The 27,843-nt window shown below is 43.0% G+C and overlaps 1 protein-coding gene across 1 annotated transcript in view; it reads right to left on the minus strand.

Moving 5' to 3' along the window:
* The window catches only part of UNC5D (unc-5 netrin receptor D), a 158,782-nt gene that overhangs the window by 118,635 nt on the left and 12,304 nt on the right, over positions 1-27,843 (minus strand). Inside the window, exon 3 of the mRNA XM_077805542.1 lies at positions 22,897-23,000. Coding sequence (XP_077661668.1) covers positions 22,897-23,000 — 104 coding nt within the window. The remainder of the gene's footprint in view (positions 1-22,896; positions 23,001-27,843) is intronic.

A 27,843-nucleotide genomic window follows, 5' to 3' on the forward strand; every position in this document is an offset into this window, starting at 1 on the left:
CATGCTCAGGGTAGAAAGAGGAGGTTACTCATCTGTGCAGTAACTGACGTTCTTTGAGATGAGTGTCCCTGTGGGTGCTCCACTCCAGGTGTTGGTGCGCCCCAGTGCCTTCGCTCGGAGATTTTTACAGCAGTACTCGCACGAGCCGCGCATGTGCGGTACCCGCCTCACGCGCCCAACGTACCTCAATAATCCGCACGCACAGCCCGGGCTCCTCAGTTCCTTCTTGACAACAGAAACCGCTCCAAACTCCGAAGTAGAGGGGAGGAAGGTGGGTAATGGAGCACCCATAGGGACACTCATCTCAAAGAACATCAGTTACTGCACAGGTGAGTAACTTCCTCTTCAAGAGAGAGATGTCCCTGTGGGTGCTCCACTCCAGGTCACTGAAAAGCAGTATTTCTTCAGGAAGTAGCGACTTTGGATCTGGTAAGAAAGCTTTAGACAGCACAGCTCAGCCCATTCAAATGTCGGTCAGGGGTCCCTGAGTAAGGACATAATGTTTAGCAAAGATATGCTCCAAAGCCCAGGTGCTCAAATAAATTGGTTAGTCTCTAAGGTGCCACAAGTACTCCTGTTCTTTTTGCGAATACAGACCAACACGGCTGCTACTCTGAAAGCCCAGGTGGCGGCTTTCCAAATATCTGTGAGGGGATTGTTACATAAGAATGCCACAGATGTTGACACAGATCTGGTGGATGCGCTCTAACAGAAGTTGGAGGATTCATCTTTAGCTGGTAGCACAGACGGATGTAGTCTGCTATCCAATCGGATATTTTCTGGATAGAGATGGATTTGCCTCTGGATCATTCTGTGATTGAAATGAAAAGTTTAGGGGAAGTCCTAAAGGGCTTAGTCCTATCTAAATAAAAGGACAACGCTCTGCACGTCGAATGTCTGCATTGGTGCTTTGAACATGTTCACATGCGGTTTAGGAAAGAGGGTTGGTAGATGGATAGGTGCATCTCTTAAAACCTGGCGACCCAAGCATAGTATTAACTGTCTGTCTGACAGAGTAAAAACTGAAGAATTTTTTTTTAAGAGAAGAAGGGGGAAATAAAACTTATTTGACTAAAAAAAACTAGATAAACTGTATAAAACAACTAACTATCTAAAGCAAGAAATAATTGAGCAAGACTGCTGAGTTCTTTCTCACGCCACGGATGGTAGAGAAGGAACTGAGAAGCGCGTTATTTCGGCACGTGAGGCAGGCACCGCGTGTGCAAGGCCTGTGCGAGTACTGCTGGAAAAAATCTCCGAGTGAAGGCGCATGGGAACATCAACACCTGGAGTGGAGCACCCACAGGGACATCTCTCGAAGAAGAACATAGGCAGCTAGGGAACGTTTAGAGCAAAAACTTAGATGCCAAGTGAGTTTAGGGGGCTAAAGGAGTGGGTGGCAGCTGAGCAGGGGGGTTGCAAATTCCAGTGTTGACTAAATCTGGGATTTAGGTATCTAGGGCCCTTTGTGTGCCTATGTTGCAGACTGAACGTACCTGTTCTCAGCTCCCCTGAATTCTGCATTGTGGGCCTGTGGCCCATACTGAGCACATTCATCCTCAGCTCAGTGCTGCAGCTCTGCTGCCTGTCCCTTCAACTAAAAATCTGCTGGATTTCCCTGGGTAGTTGGTCCTATTATAAAAACAGGTTAGGGGACAGGGGAGGATCTTGTTATCAAATGGCCCCCCAAATTGTACCCCAACTGGTATTTTGGGGCTTCAGCTGGCATACCAGTTCTCAAAGCATCCTGGCTCTGCCTTTGCTTTTTAGACCACTTAAAAATTAAAACACAGGTTATTTGCCCGGAGGGGAAGGGAGCTGTATCTCAGGAGCCGCTTGACCATGACCCCAAATTTGCACCACAAATAGTACCCACGGCCTTTGCACCTCTCATAAAAATTTCCAAGCCAGTCTGACTCAGTCTAGTGTAGCCTTTGTGTGTCTTTTGTACCTGTTGGAATCCCATGTCTTGCTCCCAACAGCCCCACCTTGTAGAACCAAAGGGAAAGTCTTAATAATATTTTGATTGCGGGGTTTTGGAATTGCGGGTTGGTCAGATCAGGGGAAGGCTAGTCACATATGTTCTGTGTGCATACTGCTTATTCCCCCCGCACCCTTCCCCCCAGCTCTGTGCAAAAGAAAAGTGATTTCTTTCTATCCCAAAAACAAGCTTGAAAGATCAGCTGTGGTGTGTCAGTAACCGAACTGCATGTTATCATTTATAATACTGTTCCCCTTACGTACACTCTGAGCAGTTTTAAGAGCAAAGAGCAGAAACACTCAGACATGGTCACACATCAAAGATAATCCCACAGTCCAAGAGGTACCTCCGTCTCTGGCTGTTGATAGCTTTATGAATTAGGACCTTTATTTTGAACTCATGGCATGGACAGACCTGATCTAACTAAAACGTTAATGAAGGACCAAGCAGTAGCTGAATCAAGTAGTCCTGGCTCAATACCAGTAGCAAGACTTGAAAGCAGGTAGCTTCAGTCCAACCCACTTCAGCTTTTTTTTCCCAAGTCAGCAGCCCATTAGTATCATTATTTTACAGTGGTGAGCAGCAAGGGTCTCTGGATAATGTGTGTTACAATTTGGTTGCAAAGAAGAACAAAACAAGTGAGAAACTGCCACCAACAATAGCCTCTTTCAGGCAGCGTCTGAAATCTGTAAATTATCAGTCACGCACATGGAATCATGCAACAGTTCAGTATCTTCATGTGTCTTCTTCCTAAACGATGGTGCTGGTACCAGCTCCAGAAGCCTTCTCCCCCTTGTGTAGTGTGAGCGCACTTGTGCAACAAGGAGGTGCAAATGCCACACAGACGTTTTGGTGTGTGCTGATGCATGCAACTGTGACAGTGATTAGCCGAGCAACAGAGTATTGAACACATCAGACACAGATTATGAGGGGGAGTAAAAATGTTTCAACTATCTGCAAATGATTATTTTTGTGAGTAAATATAGTTTGAAGGGGCGTTGCATTAAACATTTAGTAGCTGATAGTTACATGTAGGGGTTATTCACATAATACAGTCATACAAGACAGTATACAGCCCTTCTGCTACTATTATTCCTGATATATAAGTAGTTTACATGTATTGTCATTGTATTCAGAGATAGTAAGAAGATAATCCCAGTTGTACCATGTGTGTGTTAGACTTATGTCGCCAGCCAAGGAGAAAACATCAAAAAATATATATTTTATAATTTGGGGGTAGGGATCTTATCTGCATAACTTCATAAAAAGAAAAGGAGTACTTGTGGCACCTTAGAGACTAACCAATTTATTTGAGCATGAGCTTTCGTGAGCTACAGCTCACTTCTGAAGTGAACTGTAGCTCACGAAAGCTCATGCTCAAATAAATTGGTTAGTCTCTAAGGTGCCACAAGTACTCCTTTTCTTTTTTGCGAATACAGACTAACACGGCTGTTACTCTGAAACCTTTCATAAAAATAGCAGACTGACATCTGTTCTCACATCAGTCCACTCTACAAATGACGACAAAAATCTTGATGGATTACATGGTACAAACAAGCTCCTACTGTCATGTGACTACATACTTTAGCTTTAACTGAAGGCAAAAAAGTACAGGAAAATGCATAAAATATATCACCTGGGGCTAAATATTTCTCAAACTTTCCAAAACAGTACTATTTTGAGCTAATGGCTGAATTTTATCAATTATATTTAGAAGCTTTTTTCCCATTTTTGTCAAAATTCGACTATATTTCTACAAGTTCTGGCTCTTTTTTGTGATTTTATGATTTTTTTCAGATTGGATGCCTGATAACGTTTAAACATGATGTTATATAGAAAAACTACACCTCCTCCAGCATCTACATCCGCCCTGATGATGACCACCAGATATATTCCTAATGTGTGGTACCAATGACATTTTTCTAGAGGATGGGTTACCTCTTAGTGCCCAAAATGGTCCTGGGCTGGTAGACAACAAACATGTAAGGCTTCGTGCCTACATGATGGATGTTTTCAGTTGCGGGCACCCTTCTATTACCATTTTTTTTTTTTACTCAATAGCATTCTAGCTGTCTAAGCTAGTTATAGACAGCTGTCTCATAATAAATGGTCACCTTATTTTGAAAGGGTTCTTTCTAGGTCCGACTGGCTGTTCATTACTAGCATGGTGGCCTATGTGTCTTCACAGAGGTCTTGGACTTTTCTGTATCGTGCAGTCTTTGGAATACTTTATATCTGCCATCATTGCCTAGCCCCTATAATCTTTCTATATCTTGTGTTCATTTGAATTAGCTGAAAGGATGTGGAGCGCCAGCCCTGTCCTTGCTGAATGCCGGGATATATTTCGCACAACATTTTACAACTGACCTAGAAGTAGCAGGCTCAGCATGAGGGACGCAGCATAATCTGACATGGTGCTTCTCGGATAAAGGGTTTTGTCAAAACAAAGAATTCAGAAATAGTCAGTGAGCAGTCAAACTAGATTACAGCCAGACGACCTGTTTTCAAACAGACATGCACATAAACCGGATTCCCTGTGCATGGATAGCACAGCATCACTCCAGTAAACTGTTCTTCTGAAAAGAGTAGAAAACTTAGAGGACAATAAATTAGGATAGGTATTGCCGACTTCTGTTTTCCAGATAGTGAGCACCTATTTCAGCCTGAACTGTATTTCATGAGCCAGAGACAAGTGTGGACCCACGGCCACATTTCCCTTCTCATGGACTCAGGGCCTTGGCTAATATTGAAAACAGTGGGTCTTTCATGCAAGGTTGTACATTTTTTTAGCTTGCCCCCAGTAAATGATGAAAAACATAGCTCAGACTAGGCAAGGGGCATAATCTAAAGGTCAGCTCAAGTTAATGCAAACGGCGCATAGTGTGAACAGTGCAAGGGACTTGTCCACCAATAATGCAAGGAAGTAATAATTAATAATAAGCATATAAAATGCAACACACACAGCCAAGCACAGGCACAATAATACAATACAGTTAAAACCTCTTTAAAAACAAAAAGAAGTGAATAAGCTCATGACGCTGTTTAAACAGACGCCAAGGGGAGAGTCTGTTGCTTATGCAGAGGCTGGCAGGCTTATGCAGAGGCTGGCAGACATGAACACAAGCATATTTGTTACTTTTTAGGGATGGACTGATAAGGATATCCAAGGGGCGAGTGCGAGAGGTGGTGTTCCAGACCCTAGAATGCAAGCACTTCCACTCTCAAGGTGCAACCAGGGTAGAACTCTTGGATGGGCAATTAGTGTGACAGCAAAGATACCCCTGCAGGGAAGGACTCAAGCAGGATTCCTTGAATATAGCCATGACCTATGCCATTCAGGGCTTCCAAAGCCAAACAGAGCAGGATTAAAAATCAGTCCGCCACTTCGCTGGTGAGCTCTGTTTTCTTTACATTGATTGACTGTAAGTGAAGAAGCGATCCAACTTTGCCTTCAGGGTGCTTCAGTCTGCTACTTCTGCTCATCCCTTTGAAGCTATCCTTTAAGTTAACTCCATGGCAGGCTCCATTTCAGAAACCACAGGGGCTTCGAGACAAAAAGGGGCTGAATTTGTGTTTTAACAATCCATTTGGTGCCTCACAGGATCTCTTACCAATAGAAGCTGACAACCTTCTGTGTTAGCAGGTCAGGGTTGCCTACTTTCACCTTCACCAGGCTCAGGATGTTCATGGCATTGGTTCTAATGCACACCTTGCTATCAGGAAGGTGTCACAAACACGCGCACTCTCTCCACACCTTGAACTTGTATTCATGTACTGGCACCGGGGAAGCTTCCCTACTGGTTCTCATAATACATCAGGCCAACGGTAGCAAGGTCAGCTGTAGCAGCAGTAGGACAGAGACTAGTCAGACCATTGCGTGAGACAACTTCGTGTCATTTTACTTCTCACGGAGCAGATCGTGTGACAGTGACGCAAACTGAGTGTTTGAAATGTCACTGGAGCAGAGAGAAGTTCTTCCCCTCTCTGAGTATCTGGAGCCTACATCACAAAGACACAGCTGTGGCGAGCCGTCTGCAAGCGCTGATAGCTGTGTAGTGAGTGGATAGGTCTGAATGATGAAATACTGGCAAGGATAAAGATGTTGCTCTGGAAAACTAAGTTATCGGTCCTGCGGCTCAAGGGAGAGACCCGAGCCTCATTTCCCCCTCACAGCACAACAGGGTAAATCAGGAGTAGCTCCGCTGACATCAGTGGGGTTTAACAGTATAAGTGAGAGGAGAATTAGGACCACAGAGTTAATTGAGCCCAACCTGGCAGCCTAATAGCACCACCATTAGAGTGTTGTGTTTGCTCCCACAGTGTACAACAATTGCAGTAATGCAGGGACTCCTACCTAAATGAGGCCCCTATTGCTCACAATTCCTAAGCACATCTATGGGGAGAATCTATTGTGGGGATTGGGAGCCAGAACTGAGTTTTCCATGGGCCAATTCAGAATCAACAGTGAAAGGAATGGCTCTAGTCCCGCCATGCTCGTGCCAGCAGAGACTCTGTTATGTTTAAATCAACATTTGCCACCGCAAAGGACTATCAGATGTTCAGACTGACACATAAAAAAATAATAATCCACCATTCAACTCTCATAAAAACTGCATCGATTTGGGTTGGGTGCTGATGCCCGCAGCGCAGCTGCTCACCAGCTCCATTTTACTTGCTGTGCCAGTACATGAGAAGAGGATTTATTTTATTTTGTTTTAATTCTCCTAATGCAGTGGCAATGCACCAAGAATGCCCACAGAAATCCAGCTACCTCCCAAAGGGGAGGGGCACAGAGTTTACCTCACCTTACGCGAATAATGGGGACACAGCCATATGCCCCAACTGGGAAGATGGAATGTGTGCCGAATGCTGAACGTGCTGGAAGTTGAGGAAATGTAATTCCTGGAAGCACATGTAAAGCCCTTTCCAAAGACAGTACATTCTAGGAACAGAGCTAAGTTGCTCCTGGACAGATGGTGCGTGGGCTTTTCTTGTCACATCTATAGGCAGAGGCATATGGTGATGGTAAACACCCATCTCTACTGCTGAAGAATTTAAAATGTCTTTATATTCTCCTGGGGCCATCTAACCTATCTAAAATGAGAAGGCAATAGGATAATACACAAGTTATTCAGTTTTCTTACCACCTGTTGCTGCATGAGGTTTTTAGTACTATTAATAACAGGCACATTCCATTGCATCTCATATGCAAAAGACTACTTTCATTCCATGTAGTTCGTAATTGAGTTCTTGGGAAGAAATCACATATTTAAAGAGATGCTCCTTTATATAATTTTTATTTAAGTCCTACCTGACACTGGCAACTGAAATTTGCTGCTAAATGAATCAGGACAGGGTAGTATAGTGCATTTTGAAGCAACATTAAAATCAATGCTGCCTCAGCAGGATTTGGAGCTCTTGATTCATCCCTGTGCAACGTTAAAGCTGAATTATAGTACTGCAGTTTCTTATTTGCAGGCTTACCTGATTATTTGCTTTTACTAATGTGTAATTCAGCTTAAAGACTATTTACTAAAACTAAACTGTGTGAACACACAGAGCATTGACAATGCTACATTAGCTTCTTTTATTTGTAAATTAATTCGATACAAGCAAAACACATATTCCAAATCTTTTGAACTATGTTCTCCCAGCTCCTCCTCTTGGATATTAACATTTGAAGTATACTTAATCTGGCACCTTTCTCCAACAGCCTTACACGCTGCACTCCTGTTTATCCATGGAAGAGGTGTTGCATGACCAGCAAAAATACATGCTTCCCCCAAACAATTTCAAAGCTGGTCTCTCTAAAGATGAAAGGCAGTTTAGTCATGATACCCACATGTTCTTTGGCCTTTTCATAACCCCATAATACTTGGCATCTCTGCTAAAGCTGCCAATCAGTGCTACTTAGTAATGTGAACATAAGAACATAAGGAAATGCACAGAGGAAATAAGAACATTAGGAAATGCACAGAGATCCACTAACTAATTTTTCACATAGGCAAACGAATAGCTAGCATTAATTATAATCACTTGGTTGCAAGCAGCATGGGGCAGGGAGAAGGAAGGATCATGAAAGGGAGAGAACGTCTCCCCATCTCCCAAAGCATCACATGCATCTGTCCTGATTTTTCCTACAGAAGCATGACAACTGCTGTCATGGAGAAACCCTGTGTCATAATTATAAAGGGAAGGGTAAACCCCTTTGAAATCCCTCCTGGCCAGGGGAAAGCTCCTCTCACCTGTAAAGGGTTAAGAAGCTAAAGGTAACCTCGCTGGCACCTGACCAAAATGACCAATAAGGAGACAAGATACTTTCAAAAGCTGGGAGGAGGGAGAGAAACAAAGGGTCTGTGTGTCTGTCGATATGCTGGTTTCTGCTGGGGATAGACCAGGAATGGAGTCTTAGAACTTTTAGTACGTAATCTAGCTAGGTATGGGTTAGATTATGATTTCTTTAAATGGCTGAGAAAAGAATTGTGCTGAATAGAATTACTATTTCTGTCTGTGTATCTTTTTTGTAACTTAAGGTTTTGCCTAGAGGGGTTCTCTATGTTTTTGAATCTAATTACCCTGTAAGATATCTACCATCCTGATTTTACAGGGGGGATTTCTTTATTTCTATTTACTTCTATTTTTATTAAAAGTCTTCTTGTAAGAAAACTGAATGCTCTTTCATTGTTCTCCGATCCAAGGGTTTGGGTCTGTGGTCACCTATGCAAATTGGTGAGGCTTTTTATCCAACATTTCCCAGGAAAGGGGGGGTGCAAGTGTTGGGAGGATTGTTCATTGTTCTTAAGATCCAAGGGTCTGGGTCTGTAGTCACCTAGGCAAATTGGTGAGGCTTTTTACCAAACCTTGTCCAGGAAGTGGGGTGCAAGGTTTTGGGAAGTATTTTGGGGGGAAGGACGCGTCCAAACAGCTCTTCCCCAGTAACCAGTATTAGTTTGGTGGTGGTAGCGGCCAGTCCAAGGACAACGGGTGGAATATTTTGTACCTTGGGGAAGTTTTGACCTAAGCTGGTAAAGATAAGCTTAGGAGGTTTTTCATGCTGGTCCCCACATCTGTACCCTAGAGTTCAGAGTGGGGGAGGAACCTTGACATGGTGGCATAGTGGTGGGATTAACCTGAAATCATTTTGAGATCCAGTTGAGATTTTTTGAACTAGAAATACAGATTTTAAAAAGGAAATTTTTTTTTCCTTTGGAAAGGAAGTCCAGAAAGCAGCTGAAACTGAAAGCAGCTTGTTTTTTCTCTGCTTTGTGGCCAAGCAGAGACAAAAGGGGATTATCTTTGTGAATTGCAGGTTTTCTTTGCCTGGAGGCACTGTACTTAACTCCTGCAGGGAAATTCACAGTCTTCCAACCCAGAGTTTTTTTTTTTTTTCTTTTCTTCCTAAAAGTAAATAGGGGGTGTGTGTTCTACCCATTTGCTTTTTCTTTGGGCTGGGTAAGCAGGTTTCCAAGTAGTTGGAGGTTTTTTGCTTTAATTTGGGCCCAGAGCAGAGACAAGGGAATTGTCTTTTTCTGTAGGCTGACAATCACTATCAGAGAATAGGTATTCTATTCCAGCACAGCAAAATTTTACAGCCAAGTTTTGTTTGTTTATTTCTAAACCTCGGGTGTAAAGTTAGTTAAAAACAGAGAGGTTAGAATGACCAAATCCGCAGCTCGACTACAGCTGGAATTAGCCAAATTTCAGGCTGAGGAAAAACAAAGGGAACATGAAAGACAGATAGAACTCATGCGGCTGGAGAAGGAGGAGAAGGAAGAAGAGAGGAAGCATGTGGAGGAGAAGAAGGAAAAAGAGAGGAAGCATGTGGAGGAGGTGGAGAGGATAAAGGTCCAGCAGAATATACCAACAAACCCTAGCAATCCTTCTCCAGGTACCACTTCCCATCCCAGAAAGTTCCCCACCTACAAGGCAGGTGATGATACTGAGGCCTTCTTAGAAAACTTCGAAAGGGCCTGCCTTGGGTACAACATCTCTACTGACCAATACATGGTAGAGCTGACGCCGCAGCTCAGTGGACCCTTAGCTGAGGTGGCAGCTGAAATGCCTAAAGAACACATGAACAAGTATGAACTGTTGAAATCCAAGGCGAGAGTCAGAATGGGGATAACACCCGAGCAGTCTCGTCGGAGGTTCAGAGCCCTAAGGTGGAAACCAGACATGTCATTTACCCGACATGCCTACCACATTGTGAAACATTGGGATGCCTGGATATCAGGAGCAAGTGTTGAATCTCCAGAAAATTTGCCCTTCCTAATGCAAATGGAACAATTCTTAGAGGGTGTTCCTGAGGAAACAGAAAGATACATCCTAGATGGGAAACCCAAAACTGTAATCGAGGCAGGAGAGATTGGAGCCAGATGGGTGGAGGTGGCAGAGAAGAAGAAAACTAGTCGCAGTTGGAGCGGAGACCAGAAGGGACCACCCCAGACCACGCCCTATTACCGGGGGCCGCCCAAGGCCCCACCTACCTCCCAAAGAACCCTCCAGACCCCTTATCGTCCCGCCACCCCGTTCTCCAGCAACCCTCCTCGCCCCAGTGACCCGTCAGCTGGACGATGTTTTAAATGTAACGAGCTGGGGCATGTAAAGGCCAACTGCCCCAAGAACCCCAACAGATTACAGTTCATTGCACCGGAATCACACCAGAGGTCCACAGGCCCAGATACCTCCCAGATACCCTTGGAGCGGAGGGAAACTGTGAGTGTGGGCGGGAAGAAGGTCACCGCGTGGAGGGACACCGGAGCACAAGTTTCAGCTATCCATGCTTCCTTAGTGGACCCCAATTTAATCAACCCAGAGATCCAAGTGACGATTCAATCCTTCAAGTCCAACTTTTTCAATTTGCCTACAGCCAAGTTGCCTGTCCAGTACAAGGGCTGGTCAGGAATGTGGACTTTTGCAGTCTGTGATGATTATCCCATCCCCATGCTGTTGGGGGAAGACTTGGCCAATCATGTGAAGCAGGCCAAGAGGGTGGGAACGGTCACCCGCAGCCAGGCTAAACAAGCCGTGAGGCCTAGCTCTGTTCTGGAAACCTCTATCAGGACCCGGACCCCAGGCCAATGTCTGCAACAGCAGTAGTGGATCCAGTCCCAGAGACCCAGATGGAACCAGTCCCAGAACCGGAACCAGCCGAACAACCAACACCAGACCCCGTGTCAGCACTGAATCCAGTACTTGCAACCTCATCACCAGAGGGCCCCACCGAACCTGAACTGGCAGCAGCCGATAACCCTACACAAGAGGCTCAGCCGGAGCCTGAATCCCAACATAGTGCACCAGCGGAGAGCGGTTCACAGTCAACAGAAACAGCTCCATCCCCTATATCGCTTCCAGAGGGACCAAGCCTAGGTCCACAATCCAATGAGGGACTGATGTCTCCAGCATCAAGGAAACAGTTCCAGACCGAACAGGAAGCAGATGAAAGCCTCCAGAGAGCTTGGACGGCAGCACGGAGCAACTCACCGCCTCTCAGCTCTTCTAATCGATCCAGGTTTGTTGTAAAAAGAGGACTTTTATACAAGGAAACTCTTTCTGGTGGACACCAGGAAGACTGGCATCCTCAGAGACAGTTGGTAGTTCCAACTAAATACCGGGCCAAGCTCTTGAGCTTAGCCCACGATCACCCTAGTGGCCATGCTGGGGTGAACAGGACCAAAGACCGTTTGGGGGGGTCATTCCACTGGGAGGGAATGGGCAAGGATGTTTCTACCTATGTCCAGTCTTGTGAGGTGTGCCAAAGAGTGGGAAAACCCCAAGACCAGGTCAAAGCCCCTCTCCAGCCACTCCCCATCATTGAAGTTCCATTTCAGCGAGTAGCTGTGGATATTCTGGGTCCTTTTCTGAAAAAGACAGCCAGAGGAAAGCAGTACATACTGACTTTCATGGATTTTGCCACCCGATGGCCGGAAGCAGTAGCTCTAAGCAACACCAGGGCTAAAAGTGTGTGCCAGGCACTAGCAGACATTTTTGCCAGGGTAGGTTGGCCCTCCGACATCCTCACAGATGCAGGGACTAATTTCCTGGCAGGAACTATGAAAAACCTTTGGGAAGCTCACTTGGTTGCCACTCCTTACCACCATCAAACAAATGGCATGGTGGAGAAGTTTAATGGAACTTTGGGGGCCATGATACGTAAATTCGTAAACGAGCACTCCAATGATTGGGACCTAGTGTTGCAGCAGTTGCTCTTTGCCTACAGAGCTGTACCACATCCCAGTTTAGGGTTTTCCCCATTTGAACTTGTATATGGCCGTGAGGTTAAGGGGCCATTGCAACTGGTGAAGCAGCAATGGGAGGGATTTACACCTTCTCCAGGAACTAACATTCTGGATTTTGTAACCAACCTACAAAACACCCTCCGAACCTCTTTAGCCCTTGCTAGAGAAAACTTACAGGATGCTCAAAAAGAGCAAAAAGCCTGGTATGATAAACATGCCAGAGAGCGTTCCTTCAAAGTAGGAGACCAGGTCATGGTCTTAAGGGCGCTCCAGGCCCATAAAATGGAAGCATCGTGGGAAGGGCCATTCATGGTCCAGGAGCGCCTGGGAGCTGTTAATTATCTCATAGCATTCCCCACCTCCAACCGAAAGCCTAAGGTGTACCATATTAATTCTCTAAAGCCCTTTTATTCCAGAGAATTAAAGGTTTGTCAGTTTACAGCCCAGGGAGGAGACGACGCTGAGTGGCCTGAAGGTGTCTACTACGAAGGGAAATGTGCTGGTGGTGTGGAAGAGGTGAACCTCTCCATGACCCTTGGGCGTATGCAGCGACAGCAGATCCAGGAGCTGTGCACTAGCTACGCGCCAACGTTCTCAGCCACCCCAGGACTGACTGAACGGGCATATCACTCCATTGACACAGGTAATGCTCACCCACTTAGGGTCCAACCTTACCGGGTGTCTCCTCAAGCTAAAACTGCTATAGAACGGGAGATCCAGGATATGTTACAGATGGGTGTAATCCGCCCCTCTGAAAGTGCATGGGCATCTCCAGTGGTTCTAGTTCCCAAACCAGATGGGGAAATACGTTTTTGCGTGGACTACCGTAAGCTAAATGCTGTAACTCACCCAGACCAACTATCCAATGCCACGCACAGATGAACTATTAGAGAAACTGAGACGGACCCAGTTCATCTCTACCTTGGACTTAACCAAGGGGTACTGGCAGGTACTGCTTGATGAATCTGCCAAGGAAAGGTCAGCCTTCACCACACATCTCGGGCTGTATGAATTTAATGTACTCCCTTTCGGGCTGCGAAATGCACCCGCCACTTTCCAAAGACTTGTAGATGGTCTCCTAGCGGGATTAGGGGAATATGCAGTCGCCTACCTTGACGATGTGGCCATATTTTCGGATTCCTGGGCAGACCACCTGGAACATCTACAAAAAGTCCTTGAGCGCATAAGGGAGGCAGGACTAACTGTTAAGGCTAAGAAGTGTCAAATAGGCCTAAACAGAGTGACTTACCTTGGACACCAGGTGGGTCAAGGAACTATCAGCCCCCTACAGGCCAAAGTGGATGCTATCCAAAAGTGGCCTGTCCCAAAGTCAAAGAAACAGGTTCAATCCTTCTTAGGCTTGGCCGGTTATTACAGACGATTTGTACCGCACTACAGCCAAATCGCTGCCCCACTGACAGACCTAACCAAAAAGAAACAGCCAAATGCTGTTCAGTGGAACGGAAAGTGTCAGAAGGCCTTTAACAAGCTTAAAGCGACACTCATGTCTGACCCTGTCCTAAGGGCCCCAGACTTTGACAAACCGTTCCTAGTAACCACAGATGCATCCGAGCGTGGTGTGGGAGCAGTTTTAATGCAGAAAGGACCTGATCAAGAATTCCACCCTGTAGTGTTTCTCAGCAAAAAGCTGTCTGAGAGGGAAAGCAACTGGTTAGTCACTGAAAAAGAATGTTATGCCATTGTCTACGCTCTGGAAAAGCTACGCCCATATGTTTGGGGACGGCGTTTCCACCTGCAAACCGACCATGCTGCACTGAAATGGCTTCACACCGTCAAGGAAACTAACAAAAAACTTCTTCGGTGGAGTTTAGCTCTCCAAGATTTTGATTTCGACATCCAACACACCTCAGGAGCTTCTAACAAAGTGGCTGATGCACTCTCCCGTGAAAGTTTCCCAGAATCAACTGGTTAAAATCGTCCTTGAGATGTGGAAAATATTGTTAGTCTTTATGTACTTGGTAGTATATTTAGAGATGCATGTGTCTTATTAACTCTGTTTTTCCTAGAGCTCCAGGAAGAAATCCCAGCCAGTGTTTCACCCTAGCTGAGATTTGGGGGGGCGTGTCATAAATATAAAGGGAAGGGTAAACCCCTTTGAAATCCCTCCTGGCCAGGGGAAAGCTCCTCTCACCTGTAAAGGGTTAAGAAGCTAAAGGTAACCTCCCTGGCACCTGACCAAAATGACCAATGAGGAGACAAGATACTTTCAAAAGCTGGGAGGAGGGAGAGAAAAAAAGGGTCTGTGGGTCTGTCTATATGCTGGTCTTTGTCGGGGATAGACCAGGAATGGAGTCTTAGAACTTTTAGTAAGTAATCTAGCTAGGTATGTGTTAGATTATGATTTCTTTAAATGGCTGAGAAAAGAATTGTGCTGAATAGAATTACTATTTCTGTCTGTGTATCTTTTTTGTAACTTAAGGTTTTGCCTACAGGGGTTCTCTATGTTTTTGAATCTAATTACCCTGTAAGATATCTACTATCCTGATTTTACAGGGGGGATTTCTTTATTTCTATTTACTTCTATTTTTATTAAAAGTCTTCTTGTAAGAAACTGAATGCTTTTTCATTGTTCTCAGATCCAAGGATTTGGGTCTGTGGTCACCTATGCAAATTGGTGAGGCTTTTTATCCAACATTTCCCGGGAAAGGGGAAAGTGTTGGGAGGATTGTTCATTGTTCTTAAGATCCAAGGGTCTGGGTCTGTAGTCACCTAGGCAAATTGGTGAGGCTTTTTACCAAACCTTGTCCAGGAAGTGGGGTGCAAGGTTTTGGGAAGTATTTTGGGGGGAAGGACGCGTCCAAACAGCACTTCCCCAGTAACTAGTATTAGTTTGGTGGTGGTAGCGGCCAGTCCAAGGACAACGGGTGGAATATTTTGTACCTTGGGGAAGTTTTGACCTAAGCTGGTAAAGATAAGCTTAGGAGGTTTTTCATGCAGGTCCCCACATCTGTACCCTAGAGTTCAGATTGGGGGAGGAACCTTGACACCCTGCTTTCCATTTCCTTTGGGGAAGGCGACCATACATAAGTGGTGGTTTGGGTCATTTGTGGCAAGAATGCTTACTTTTAACTCCTCCACACTTAGCTGTAACCTTTACATTGCAGAAGAAATAATTCTAGAGATGAAGATTTATATTGCTGGCAACGGACATGCTCAAATGATTAACTGAACTGGATTTAAATTTCATTCCAGTTGTAAAGCGTTTGCTTTCTATTCAAGAGTGTTGCATGATCAGAGGTTTGATTATATCAGTCAGTCACAGAAATAAAGAGATCGATAGATTATCTGGGAACTAGCTCAACCACACGACATGCTGGCTCATCAGAAAAATAATAGTCCTGAATTTTCACCTCCTGGAATAGAATAATCAGAATCTTTTATAGGGGATTTGGCCAAATACTGGCATGATGATAGGAAATGGGAGTGAAATCTCTTTTCTACATTGTTTTCTATTTGGGTTCAGATCCATAAAGTTTCCTTGAAAAAAAAGAAGTGATGTCTGTACCAAGAATATATAATACTATTAGGAAAAATGATGATACATGCAACTGTGGAATTTCTAATGACATAAACAGCCTAAGTCTGTCATAGATTATAAAGCTAAAAGGGACCGTGTGATTAACTAGTCTGACCTGCTGCATAAACCAGGCCACAGAACTTCCCTGGATTCATTCCTGTTTGAGCTAGAGCATCTTTTTTTAGAAAAAGACATCCAGTCTTGATTAAAATTGCCAATAATGGAGACTTTACCACAACCCTCGGTAAGTTGTTCCAATGGTTAATTACCCTCACTTTTACATGTGTGCCTTATTTTCAGTTTGAATTTGTCTAGATTCAACTTTAATCCAGTGGATCGTATTATACCTTTGTCTGCTAGGTTGAAGAGTCCTCCATTCTCAAATATCTGTTTCCATATAGGTATTTATGGACCTGGACCAAGTCACCCTTCACATTCTCTTTGATAAGTCGAGCTAAATAAATTGAGCTCCTTGAGTCTCTCTCAGTGAGGCAGGTTTAACAATGGTTTAATCAGTCTCATGGCTCTTCTCTGAATCCTCTCCAACTTTTCCACAACCTTCTTAAATTGTGGACACTGGAACTGGGCACAGCACTCCAGTAACAGTCATCCTAGTGCCAAATACATAAGCAAAATCATCTTCCTCATCCTACTCAATATTCAATGTTTGTACATCCAAGGATGGCACTTTTGGCTACAGTATCACACAGGAAACTCATGTCCAGCTGATTAATCATGACCCCCAATTATTTTTCAGAGAGTCACTGCTTCCCTGTGCATGCTTACTAATTCGTCCAAACTTCACCTTGTTACATAGGGCCTAATCAAAAACCCTGGAAAATTACAAAATTGCTATGAAACACACTTCGTTTAAACTTACAAACCAACTTTGCTTAGTTGGGACAGATTTGTTGTGGCTACCTGCTTTCTGAATACCTTAGTAGCCCATTGACTACTTATAGTTACTTTGTGGCAACAGGAATTTTGAAAAAAATACTGGTAAAGATCCTTACTGTCTCTAAAATCCTAGTTATTTATCCAATGCTTCCCTTTCTTCAGAGTCCATTAGGTTTCTGTAACAAGGTTAGACATTCTAATCAAATACTAATTATTGAAAAGGTCACCATTGCCAGACCCCTGATGTAAGGTCCATTCTCCATTAGTCCTCCCTGCTGTAACTACCTCAGATTACAGTAATGTACAGCCTTCTCGTTGCAGTAACATTCTGGAAAGCATCATCCCACTCAAAGCCCCTAAGCCCAAATGAATGAGTTTTCATGCACAATCTGCACGAAAGCTTAAACTGTTTACAAAGGAATTATCAGGTCCTCTGCAGCATGGGATAAAAGGTAACAGGGTCCCCAAGAGGAGCTCAGTCTAACACATAACAGCTTTATAAAGCATTCAATAGTAATACAACCACAGCCCTCCCAGTCTAAAATAATCCTACTGACTCCCACATTGCAGATTCCACTTAACAAATTACCCTTCTCGCATTCTTTGACTTCAACACACACATCTTCACGTCACTCCCCTTCCGATCTAGTACTAGTCTCTTCTCTATTCAACTGGTTGGTTCAAGAGTCTTCTCCCCTGCAGCTACCATTATTTGGAATAACTTTGCCATTTCTCTCACATTCATATTAGTTGGGACAGATTAGATTAATATTAGATTAGAAGTGCATACCTTCTTCTCTGCCTTGCCCAAGCCTCTGAATAAATCACCTGTCCTGTGTGTTCTTGGGTACAATGTCCTTCTGAAAATCTGCATCCCCCAAATCCTTTGCAGAGTAAGGGAGAGATTTTCAGAAGCACCAGTGGAAGCCTCTCTTTTATTGGGAGTTGTGCGCCTTTGAAAATCCCCGCCTTCTCCCTCACATAAACAGCTTTAATAGAGAAGAGGCTCAAAATTAGGCTTCTGTTAATGGGTAACTCTGCCTTTATATAGGACTTGGCTATTGATTTATTTATTAATCCCATCTGAAATCCCTTCTATTTATTGAGCTCTGAGTACTACACATTACCAGGGAAAGTGATGCACAATCCCCAACGGGCTGCAGGGATCAATTTATGAGCCTTTTGCCCCATTCTGCAAGGAGCTCTTTGCAGCTTCCAAGCCATATTTAGCTCTTTTAATCATCCCTTATATGTTAAACTCAGCTAAGATGCCAAAAGGAAACTACAAATATTTGAAGGGTGTAAACATGAAGGATGGAGAGGAAATATTTAGGGGTGGCAAAAGGGGATTCAAACTGGCAGTAAGAGGATGAAATTAAGTAAGGGGAAAATTAGAGTGAACCTTGATGATGGGTGCAGAAAGGACTTTCTGACAGGGAGAATGCACTTGATCAGGAAATAATCACAAACCCATCTTCCTCCTTCAAATCCCTTCTGAAAACTCTTCCTGTGCTATGTTTCCTACAAAATACTCAAAACTGTATGGCATGTAAAGCAGCAGGAACAGCACAACAGCTGCCTAACCATCTTTGTGCTTTTCCTGTTCTATCTACCTGTTGTCTTCTGTCCACACTTGGAGTGTAAGCTCTTTGGGGGAAGGGACCATCTCTTTTTTGGGTGTCTTTATAGCATCTTAACATTGTGTGGTCCTGGTCTACAACCGGAGACCCTCAGCATCCCTGCAAAATAAATAAATAATAGCCTCCCAAGGGAAGCAGTGGATGCACCAGACCTTGGAAAATGTTCAGTCCAACTTCAGAAACCATATTTCGGTGAACAGTCCTGCATTGACTGGGAGATAAAAATCACAGGAATTGGAGTCAAGGTTGACTGAATAGGAGCTATTGAAATTGGATCTAATAGGTATTTTCCCCTCTCTGAATCCAACTCTCAGTGCTGAAACAGGAAACTGTCACCAAAACATGGTGCAAACCATATAAATGTACTGAACCTCTGACACCATTCAGGAAGATTTGGCTGCTTCTTAAAAGCTTCCCATCCAAGTGCTGAACAGCCCTAACCCTTCTTAATGCATGAGAATTAATAAATAACAATAATTGTTTGTATTTCTGTAGTGCCCAGAAGCCCCAATTGTGGACCAGGACCCAAAAAAAGAGACAGTCTCTACCCCAAAGAACTAATGAGTTTACAGCCACCAGGGCTATTGCCACAGACCATGATCTGTTGCTGGTTTGAATTTGGTACCCAGTTTCCAAAGGCACTGAATTATTTTAAATAGGCTGTTTACCTTCATGTGACTAGAATTAGCCTTACACAATGAGCCTTTATATGAAGTTTTATTGTCCAAAGCAAATATGACCTGTTAAGATTTACAGGCTTTATTAACAGCAATAACCATTTTACAATCAACATCAGTAAATCAAGGTTTATTGAGAGCTGTACAATTTTAATGTGTGGAAAACCATTAAACTGTCAGCTTTTCATCTGATATAATTCCTAACTTTATATGAAAGAGATTTTCCATTTAATTGGGGAGTATAAAGCAGCACAGTTTGGAATAATGAATTGTTCTGAAAACAACAAATAGGTTTTGTCTAACTAATGATGAGTAACAAATGGTGAAATGGTTATCTTTAGTTAGTACCATTCCCATAAGCTTAAGGTAAATAAAAAGTATAAACCCAGGCAAATTAGTCATGTAATAGTCAATATTCCGCATGGACTGGCTCTGAACTTATAGTGATATTGCCAACTCTTGCAATTTTATTGAGACTCTCACTATATTTAGTGTTTTCTTAAAGCCTCAGTGTCCGAAATCATGAGATAACTTGAGAATCTTAGCTTGTATTAGGGAAAAAAAATGTAAATTCCTAACTCTTCGTGGTTATGGAGAAAAACTTCAAAATGTGACTCAAAGCCTCAAAAACAGGAAGGCAAATAAAAAGAACCCAAATTCTATTTCTTTTAAATCTCCTGATTTTTAAGTCAATCTCGTGGATTTTTGGAGCCTAATTTGTGAGTTTTGAACACCTGGGGTCATCTGAACACCAAAGTCATTCAGTTACTCCTGCCTCCACTCTGAACTGCCCCAACAACCTTCCCTGATTTTACATTTTAAGATTTGGATTTAATACTGGGATAGCTAAGCAGTGGAACAAGTTACCTAAGGCAATTTTGAAACTCCAGTCATTTAAGGTTTTTAAGACTGGGCTGGACAAACCCCGGTCAGGGATGGTCTAGGTATACTTAGTACTGCCTCAGCACAGTGGGATGGACTAACCATCTCAAAGTCCCTTCAGCCCTACATCTCTATGATTTAAGGCTTCAACTTGTCAATTTCTATTTAAGGATGTGGGGGGGAGAGGGAAAGAATGCCTATAACAAAAACTCTGAGTGCCATAATAAAAAATAAAAACATACAATACTGATAAAGACCAACAGTATTAAATTCTAATATACAAATAAATGACCTGAACAACTGGAATGACAGGATTAAACCCTTCTGCTAAGATTCACCCCAGCACTCCCAGATGGCCCCAAAGCAGATATACTGTCTTCTCTCCAGTCTACACTGCTAGTGGGGACAATAACATCTAAAGCCTTGTCCCACTCTAAGACTCATATGATGTACATCCTCAAAAGGCAAGGGTTTTTTTAAAATATGCTAATCCAAGCCTTTAAGTGCTACTATAGAAATTTACTATTCTGAGCAATCATTTTATTCAGGGGGGAATTCAATATTGGTAACAGAAGCATTGCTATGAAGTTGAACAGTCAGAAAAGAACATGCTAGTGTGTCTAATCTTTAACGCTTTAACAATAAAGATGGCACAGTGTGAAAATCCATTGGAATTACATCAGGGACATCTTTGGCCCAGTTTGTTTTAAAAGGCAGCAATTGCATAGAAATGAATCACCAATTACTGACCATTATCACACTTTCCAGGGTTGGATATCTATTTTCAAATGGAAAAGTGTTGATAATTCTCAAATCCTCAATAAAATTCAACACATGTTGGCTCTGAATCACCATTATTTCTTATCCCCTTTCTTTCAAATTACTGAACTCCAACAGTGAAAATGGTCTTTGACTGTTTAGCTCTCTGCAACGGGAAATAGCCAAACTGATATAATTGTTCAGTCCAGCATACCATACTTGCTGGGTTGGAAAGCATTTATTTACCTGGTGGGTTAAAATTTGTTTCTTTTGTTTCCAAAGAAAATGCCTGAAATTTCCATAATTTTTCACGTATAAACTTTTTGCTCACTCTGGAGCCAATGTAGATGGAGAATAAACGGCAAAAAACAAGTCTCTCAAGGATGTGATATAGTAAACTGAGTAGTGGGTGAAATTAGATACCATTGAGGTGGATGTAGTAGCAGAAATTCTCTTGATAGAGAAATGAGAGCTCTGTATGTAGATACACATTCCCCTCCTCCTTACCCTTATTTCTAAGCCAGCCTGCAATATCTTTTCATTTGTATCCCGATTTGCCTAATTTCTTAACTCTTCCTGGGTTTTTGACAGCATCTGTCCAGTCTGCTTTCCATCTAACTCAGAGACTGTGTGTTTTCTTTCTTTGCAGTTTATTTTCCCTGCTTCTTTTGTCCTGCCAGTTAGTAGATACCATAGTGATTTGAACCGAGATGAGAGACAAACAACTTCTAGTTGATACCAATTTCTCTGTTTATCAAAAGGATGCTAAATAGCAGCATCACAGATGCAGCTCTGGCATTTTTGAGAGTAAATACAGCACAGTACAGCATGGGCAGGCCCCCAGACTCTTAGCTCTGAGCCCAAAGGTGGATTAGCTAGCTAGTAAACATTGTAATTCCCACAGGAGTTACATAGCCGCGTTTACTGATGTATCATACACAGAGTTGTGAGACCACTGTCCACCCCTGCCGAGCATCCTGCTATTCAGAAAGGGAGGTTCCATCTATAATACAACAGCACTCCAAATAGCTACGCCAAGCATTTCACTAGGCATCATTTAGTTAGCCCACTGCTTTACATGGGCTATTAGACAAGCCTTCCTCTGTACCAGAAGCAGAGAAAGTAACATCAACAGGGCCAAAATCATCATTAGTTCGAGTCCACTAACCTCAATGGAGCGATACCAGAGTTTATATGGAGAGCATCTACTGTGTCCCAGGCATTTTGAAGACAGGAATGAAGACAAGTGCTTCACCCTAATGGACGATGCACACACGCAAGAGGAGCAGCATAAAAGCAGTGAGATTGAACAGTGCTATTCCATGTGAATCTTGTTAGTCACCTTTTCCCCCCTATATCAGGCACAAATTTTGGCCCCTCGCATATTTTAAAATAAAACAGACTGAGATTAAGAGAAGGGGGGTATTCACATGAGGTGCTATTTGACCCCCACACTGCGTGTGCTACTACAAACTGCTCTCTTGGAGGTGGGTGGTTAAGTGATGGGGAGGGAAGAGAAATGTTCAGATAAGCACTTGTTTTTGTTAAGTAATTACAGTTTTCACCTGAAAAAAAAGCCAACAACCTAGAAGCCTCAAAAATCACCTGCCACTTCCTTCTGAAGGTGGAATCATTAAATAACATCAAGACAAAGGCTTCAAAAACAAAATTCTTCAGAATGGGTAAAAAAAAAAAAAAAAGGGTAAAACGATCAGAAGTACCAAACAGAGCGTTTTACCTAGCTGCACTACTGGACATAGCTGAGTGTCCAGCCAGGTCAGTGTTTGCGCCGTGCTTTGAACGCGGAGGATGCTAGAAGTGCTAAGTATTGTCATTATTATATTCCATCCATTCTTTATGCTCATGTTTCACCATTTCAAAGCAGAGGCTACCATCTGTTTCTCTGCATTTGACAGGTAAGAGCAGACTGATGCCTCAATGTCATGCAGTCTCACATATTTAGTCTCTAAAGCAAATATTTAGATCCAGTCATCCTCGAACTCTCACAGGTGAAAAAGCCAGTTCTACTGATATCGGTGCCTTCGCCTCCCCGTTATTCTACTACTTAGGCACAACTTCATTGACAATAAAAAGTAGAATTAGAACTGGCTTTAACAACAACATTTTAAGAGACCCTAGAGTAGAATATTGTAATGGCACTGGACTTTTACAAACACCCGGAACGGGCTTTAGTTGATAACGCCCCACTTCCCCTCCAAATATATCCAGTCCAAAAGAGACTAGCTAATAACAGTTATGTTAAAACCAGCGTCTCCTCTCTCACCTCAGCTGCAGGTACTCCCTCTGGTGGCCGACAGTGCAGAACAATCATCCCTTCAATAGGAACTTCCTTTCCTTGTGGGTCTTGCTCAAAGTTTTTCCGTAAATCTGAAAAGAGGTAAATGCAGTTGTTATATCACCAATACAGTTTATTTGAACTAATGTCAAGCTCAACTGCTGGGATGTGAGGTTTTCTAAAAGCCATTCTTCATGCTGTTTTATTTTATATATGTTGTGAAAGATACTAGCAATAAGGCTTAGTAATTTTCTACCACTATGTTTGTTCAAAGCACTTGACAAACAATGACTAGTATCCTCTCTGGAAGGTGGGTGTATAAATATTTTTATTCCTATTTTACACATGGGGAAATAGAGACAAAGTAGTGACTTGTCCAAGGCCACACAAGTGAATCAGGATTAGAAAACCTTTTTTCTCCCACCTTGTATGAATCCCCCCCCAAGCCAAATCAAGCCATTCTGGCTTTCAAAAGGTGGAGAATAATCTCCAGGAATGCTATGTAGTGACACTGAAACAACTTTAAAAACATCAGTATTCACTGGAAAAAAACTAAGTCAAAGGATATTATTTTAAAATAAAACAAATGAAGCGGATCTGTATTTTATGGCAATATGATTCATTAAAACTTAGAATCATAGAATATCAGGGTTGGAAGGGACCTCAGGAGGTCATCTAGTCCAACCCCCTGCTCAAAGCAGGAAAAATCCCCAACTAAATCATCCCAGCCAGGGCTTTGTCAAGCCTGACCTTAAAACTTCTAAGGAAGAAGATTCCACTACCTCCCTAGGTAACGCATTCCAGTGTTTCACCACCCTCCTAGAAACATACAATATCAGGGTTGGAAGGAACCTCAGGAGGTCATCTAGTCCAACCTCCTGCTCAAAGCAGGGCCGATCCCCAATTTTTCCTAGTGAAAAAGTTTTTCCTAATAATTCAACCTAAACCTCCCCCACTGCAACTTGAGACCATTACTCCTCTTCTGTTATCTGCTACCACTGAGAACAGTCTAGATCCATCCTCTTTGGAACCCCCTTTCAGGTAGTTGAAAGCAGCTATCAAATCCCTCCTCATTCTTCTCTTCCACAGACTAAACAATCCCAGTTCCCTCAGCCTTTCCTCATAAGTCCTGTGTTCCAGTCCCCTAATCATTTTTGTTGCCCTCCGCTGGGCATTTTCCAATTTTTCCGCATCCTTCTTGGAGTGTGGGGCCCAAAACTGGACACAGTACTCCAGATGAGGCCTCACCAATGTCGAATAGAGGGGAACAATCACGTCCCTCGATCTGCTGGCAATGCCCCTACTTATACAGCCCAAAATGCCATTGGCCTTCTTGGCAACAAGGGCACACTGTTGACTCATATCCAGCTCCTCATCCACTGTAACCCCTAGCTCCTTTTCTGCAGGACTGCTGCCGAGCCATTCGGTCCCTAGTTTGTAGCGGTGCGTGGGATTCTTCCGTCCTAAGTGCAGGACTCTGCACTTGTCCTTGTTGAACCTCATCAGATTTCTTTTGGCCCAATCCTCTAATTTGTCTAGGGCCCTCTGTATCCTACCCCTTGCCTCCAGCGTATCTACCTCTCCTCCCAGTTTAGTGTCATCTGCAAACTTGCTGAGGGTGCAATCCACACCATCCTCCAGATCATTAAGGAAGATATTGAACAAAACTGGCCCGAGGACCGACCTTTGGGGTACTCCACTTGATACCGGCTGCCAACTAGATGTGGAGCCATTGATCACTACCCGTTGAGCCCAACAATCTAGCCAGCTTTCTATCCATTAACTTCCATCATTAATTATCCTCATGTGTGACTGGATTTGCTAATGCAAAAATATTTACTTATAAAACATTGTGTCCAAAGGTTCTTTGGAAACTTGGCAATAAATACACAATTAAAAAGGAGGCACAGTACTGTAACTAGCAATTTGAGATCTGTGCAGACACTGCAGCAAGTTACACAATTTCCCCCAGCACTAGACAACATGCCCAAGATAGACACCGTTACATACTGTCTGGTCAACAATTTAGTGGGTTAGAACTTTAAACAGTATTAATAAAGGGCTGAAGGAAGAATAATGGTACTCTATGGGGACTAGCAGGTTTTTAAAAACTGTTTTAAGCCATTGTGGATTTTGTTTAGATCCGGCTATAGCTATGCTCAAGCATTGGGACTCACCAGGAAAATAGGGGGGCGGGGGAGGACAGGAAAGAAGGTACACAAGGAACCCATCCAGTCCCAAATGCACAAAGAAACACCCACACAACCTCCCTCCAAATGCACAAAGAAACACCCACACAACCTCCCTCCAACAACCAACCAAATATGAATGACAAGGAAAGAAAAGCAACTTGAGTCTTGCTCAGAAGAATTCCACTAAAGTTTAAATTAGGATAGTCATAAGGGATGAAATTCACTCTGTACAGTGGGGCCAGCACAAGGTCTAAGCACCACTTAAGTCCCACTTACATCATATTTTGATTACTTAAATGGTGCTGTACCTCTGCACCGCATTTTTATATCCCTGTATGTGTGTTTTAACAACCATTTTATGCAATACTCCTTTGGTCCTCCTTGGATATTGGGATATAATTCCACAAAGGCAAATCCTGATCTTACTTCTACAAATGCAAAGAGGAACTGCAAAGCGCCACTGTGCAAAAGGAAGGTCTGCAGGTGGGACGCATGGAGGAATGCACACCGCTGGCACAGAGCCCACATATGTGGGGACTCCGCCGATGGTCATGCTTTAGGTTTGGCTGGGGGAAAAAGGCAGATGTGGCCAGCGGATTCATTGTTGGAAAAATTTCTCCATTCAAGCTGTGTTGTAGGGCTACAGGCTACCCTCTTAGGGTAGAGTTGCGTCCATCACTTCTCCACACCCTTGGCAAAGTTTTCCACCTCTTCCCCAAGGAGATTCCCAGGTGACAGGTAAATCTCTTATTGCACAAATCCTCTAGTCCTTCTTCCCAACCTCTCCCATGCTAGCACTGCAGAGGATACTTGATTAGACTGGAGCAGCCTCCCCAAGTGGTTCCACCACTGATGTTCAGCCTTGGGAAAGAATCCCCTTACCCATGGAGATCCCTGTGCCAGAGTCTGGATTTGCCCGGTAATAGATGACAGTCCTTTGCAGCCATGCAAGCACGTGAGAGACTGAACGGAAGGAAGGTTATTTACAGCATGTACTCCAAGTGAGGATGCTTGTTAGACAAAGTCGTTTTGTTTAAACAGAGTGCCTCAAATTCCACAATGTGGATTTATTGATTTAATTTTCTCCAGTGCTTACAACTGCAAGAAATATGTCCCCCTTAAGCAGCAGAGGCCCTGAATCAGTTACACTTTTATACATTTTATAAATACATTAAGATTTATTTTTAGCAAGTCAGCCACTCACTGGAAAAAGATGCAAATATCACATTTACCATTCCCTTTTAATGTTGTTTTTTCCCCATGTAGGGCACTGTAAAAAGAATATTGGTTACCTATTTAGAAAGTTATCCATTAATACTTAGAATACAACTGTGTCCATTACAATACAACTGTGTCCACAAGGGCTTTTATCAAGTAGAATAATGGTAGCAAGATCCATCTTTTTGTTTTCTCTGTCTTCCAAGTTGCTCTACAAAAATAGCTACCTGCTATTTCAGAGAACTATAAATTGCAATATTGCTTTAAACTTACGATTCAGAATCACAGGTTCTGAGTGAAACAGAAGGCCACATGAACTGGTGTAACAAGTACTGTGAGCCAGGTCTGAAATGAAATACTAGTGCTCTCTGCACTATCACAAATATAAGATCTGCACATTCTCATCTGTGGTCCCCTAGGGGATATTCCCTGAGTCAAAAATCCATGCTCTAAATTAAGCAACTGAGTTGTTCATCAGAGACAGCCTGAGACAGGTCCATGACAAAGTGAGCTCCTGAAAACACATGGGGAGATAGTACAGAATCCTATTCAGAGACCATTCATTTTGCTTGTCTGAACTATGCTCAAGGTCCCACCATCTTTGATGCTCTAATTTCTGGAAGTGTTTCTGTGCTGTCCATCCCACCCCCACAAAAACACTAGTGCAAGAAAAGACATCAAAGGGAATGGTAAATGAAGCAATACCATTCTCAGGTGCACATCTCTACTGTGGTCAGTATATTACAGCAAACAGAAATGGGGAAGAACAAGGTCCGCAATGCTTGCCAAATTTGTAAAATATCTGATATTACTTATGAGAGGTAGGCATGCATTATGCAGATGATCAGATACCACAGTGATTGGCATAATATATATATAAAACCAGACAGCTAAACCAATCCACCTGCTTCATTTCATTCCTTGTTCTTTTTTCCACTCTGCCACGTTAGGGGGAGAGAAAAAAATTCATAGCACAGAGAAAAGTCAATAAAAATTCAATTCAGAATAATAGACTTTTGTAGCTCAGCAATAAGGGGGAATTATCAGCTCATTCAATGTTATGACAGTTAATGCAGTGAAATAAAAATTGAATTTACACATTCAAACTAAATCAGTCAATGAAAAATCAGTCACTTATAAAAATCAGGGGGTTGGTATGTTATCCTATTAGTTTGTCCAGATGTTTTATTTAAAGTGGTCCTGCCAAAGAAGCATAATTGTAGAAGCAAACTCCAAAACAATCTTCATCTGGGCCAAAAGGGAATACACAAATTTCAATGTGTTTGTAGTCATTTGAGTTTATGATGCTTACTTAATTCTGCAGAGCATTTATGGTCCTTGGATCAGAGAAATATTGTACCCATTTTACAGCTGGGTAAGCTGAACGCACAGAAAGGAGAACTAGTCTGTCTGAAGTCACCCAGTGAGTCAAAGACTGAGCTGGGAACAGAATCCAGAAGTTCTCACTCCCAGTCCCCTACAAGAATCCTAACGTAATAAGTGCAAATCAAAGCTGCACAATCGT

This window comes from Eretmochelys imbricata, chromosome 26 (assembly GCF_965152235.1).
Source record: "Eretmochelys imbricata isolate rEreImb1 chromosome 26, rEreImb1.hap1, whole genome shotgun sequence".
NCBI lineage: Eukaryota > Metazoa > Chordata > Testudines > Cheloniidae > Eretmochelys > Eretmochelys imbricata.